Below are 2,262 nucleotides of genomic sequence, written 5' to 3'. Positions count from 1 at the left end.
CGCGGCTGCGGCCTCTCCAGCAGCCCCTGGGGAAGGGATGCTGGTCTGGCTGTCAGATGTGACAGGTCCCTGGGGAACAAGAGGGGCAGAGGGCCTGCGTCTGCCATGGAGGACACGGGGGACGTGTCTGGGAAGCATGAGGTGAGAAGGACAGAACGGGGGACGCAGAGCACTGCTGGCACCGGGAGAGTCGGGGAAGGGGAGCGAGGGAAGAGCTGCCGCAGACGGGAGGTAGCGCTGGCTGTGGCCGGGATGCTGTCACCAGGGTTGGGGTCAGACTCACACCACGCGGGGCCGACACCGCAGGCACCTTCGCCGGGTCCCTGCAGCCCACCCGCTCTGCACCCGGCAGCCAAGGGCGGAGAGGTGCAAATGTGCACACGCCTGGCGCCGCCCTAGGCTGCTCTTCACAGGGTCTGAAACCACTGCCCCATCCAGCCCTGCCTGTGCGTCCTTCCTGCCCACACTGCCCGCTCCACTCTCGGCTGCAGCTGTGACCTGTCCCACCATCAGGCCCATCACCCGTGGCCTCCGGGGGTCGGCGAACACCACGCAGCTGCCGACCACCAGGGCGCCACGTGTCTGTGCTCCAGGGCAGCCCTCGGTCCCTGTCACCTCGTCCTCCAGTGGATCCCCCGGCCCTGAGCCACGTTTAAGTTGGAGCCGTGTTTATATCCTGCGCCCTCCCCGGGTGCCAATATGTTTTCCCAAAATACCATGTCCTACGCCCGACCAAGGCTCTTCCCGTGAGAGAGGGGACGTAGGAAATAGGACCTGGGACTGGGAGCCGTCGCGCGTGCGCGGGCACGGCCTGGCTTCCCACACGGTGCGGGGGAACCGGGCTCAGGACAAAGCACAGCACCGTGGACAGCGAGCACCGAGAGCGCCGGCGCGACAGAAGCTGGAGCAGCTGCAGAGAGCGATGCGAACGGAGCCCTCAGCCACTCAGGGACCCGAAGAGCCGACCTGCGGAGGCGGGAGCTGCGGGGTGACGCCCCCAAACCACAGCCGCCAGGTCTGCGTGGGGTCTGCCCATCGCTCCACGAGCCTCCTGCCTCCAGACACTGCAGCTCTGCACCCCTTTTCAGAACGGTGACCCGAGGAGGAGGCAGTGTGGGATCTGGGGTGGGGTCAGGACACCGACCCTGTGGACAGAGGGCACAGGCCACAGTGGCAGCCGCCTCCTTGCCGGGTCTGCGGGAGCCTCGGGACTCAGCTTGAAGCCCCGGAAGGCACGCCCATTCACTCGGTGACACCGTCCTCACAGCTCAGTGATAAACGACGTGTGCTGAGGGGACAGGCTGCATCTCACAGAGGCTGGCAGGGCTCGTTGCCATGACAACAGACAAGGCTCCATCGCTCGCTGGCCTATTGGACCCCACCTGGAACAGAAACCGCTCCTCCCTGTTCCCCCAGCACTGCAGGCTGCACCTCACGAGGGAGACGACAATCTGTCACCTACAGCACAGAGATGGTGGCAACTAACCCGCCACCAGGGCCACGACTGTCCCTCGTGGTCCCCACCCCTGGGGACAGGAGCGGGCGGTGCCCCAGGAGCCCATCTCCATCTCATCAACAGCCAGGGCTGAGGGGCCCACGCGGAGCCCTGAACAGCCAGCGGAGCCCCCGCGGCCACGGCCACGACACACCAGCTCACGATGGGAGGAGACAAAACGCGACGCAGACAGACAAGCCACGTGCCCCACACCCGTCTGCTCCGGGCGGCCTCGTGGGGGAAGGGGCGGCAGGCGAGGCACCGGGCGTGTCACTGACCTCATGCTCCGCGTGTCCCAGCCTCGGACGGCGGTGTCGTTGGCCGTGGCCACCTGGGTGCAGTTGTGATGCGGGCTCCAGCGTCCCGAGGTGAACCTCAGCTGCCCCTTGCCTTCCAGCGACGCCGAGCTGGCCAGCTGCGAGGGAAGGAGAGAAGGAAGTGCACCCGCAGGACAGAGCCGGCATCACTGAGACCGTCGGGAGGGCGGCTGGGTTTCCGCCCTGAGAATGTGTGAGCCTTAACTGAGGAGAACTGTAAGCCCAGCTCAGCAAAAACAGACAGCGTATTGATAACCGCCAGGAACAGGCTGCAAGGGTGTGATGAGAGATCTGCTCCCTCGTGAAAGGACAACAGGAAATAAGAAACATCTGGCTGCCCCCAAAGGCAGAGAGCAAGTGGGTCCACAGGGTCCCCTCCAGGCAGAGGACACAGCTGGGCCTCATCACGTGCCTGAGTCGCCCCCCCCCCCCCCCCCACCCCTGCCCCCC

At 66.0% G+C, this 2,262-nt stretch overlaps 1 protein-coding gene across 1 annotated transcript in view; it reads right to left on the bottom strand.

Moving 5' to 3' along the window:
• Positions 1–2,262, bottom strand: part of TSSC1 (tumor suppressing subtransferable candidate 1) — a 31,171-nt gene that overhangs the window by 2,307 nt on the left and 26,602 nt on the right. The window contains exon 6 of the mRNA XM_014540544.1: positions 1,774–1,910. Coding sequence (XP_014396030.1) covers positions 1,774–1,910 — 137 coding nt within the window. The remainder of the gene's footprint in view (positions 1–1,773; positions 1,911–2,262) is intronic.

Source organism: Myotis brandtii, unplaced genomic scaffold (assembly GCF_000412655.1).
Source record: "Myotis brandtii unplaced genomic scaffold, ASM41265v1 scaffold247, whole genome shotgun sequence".
NCBI classification, from domain to species: domain Eukaryota; kingdom Metazoa; phylum Chordata; class Mammalia; order Chiroptera; family Vespertilionidae; genus Myotis; species Myotis brandtii.
Note: the sequence above shows the minus strand (reverse complement) of the source record. Positions and strands in the feature narration are given on the sequence as shown.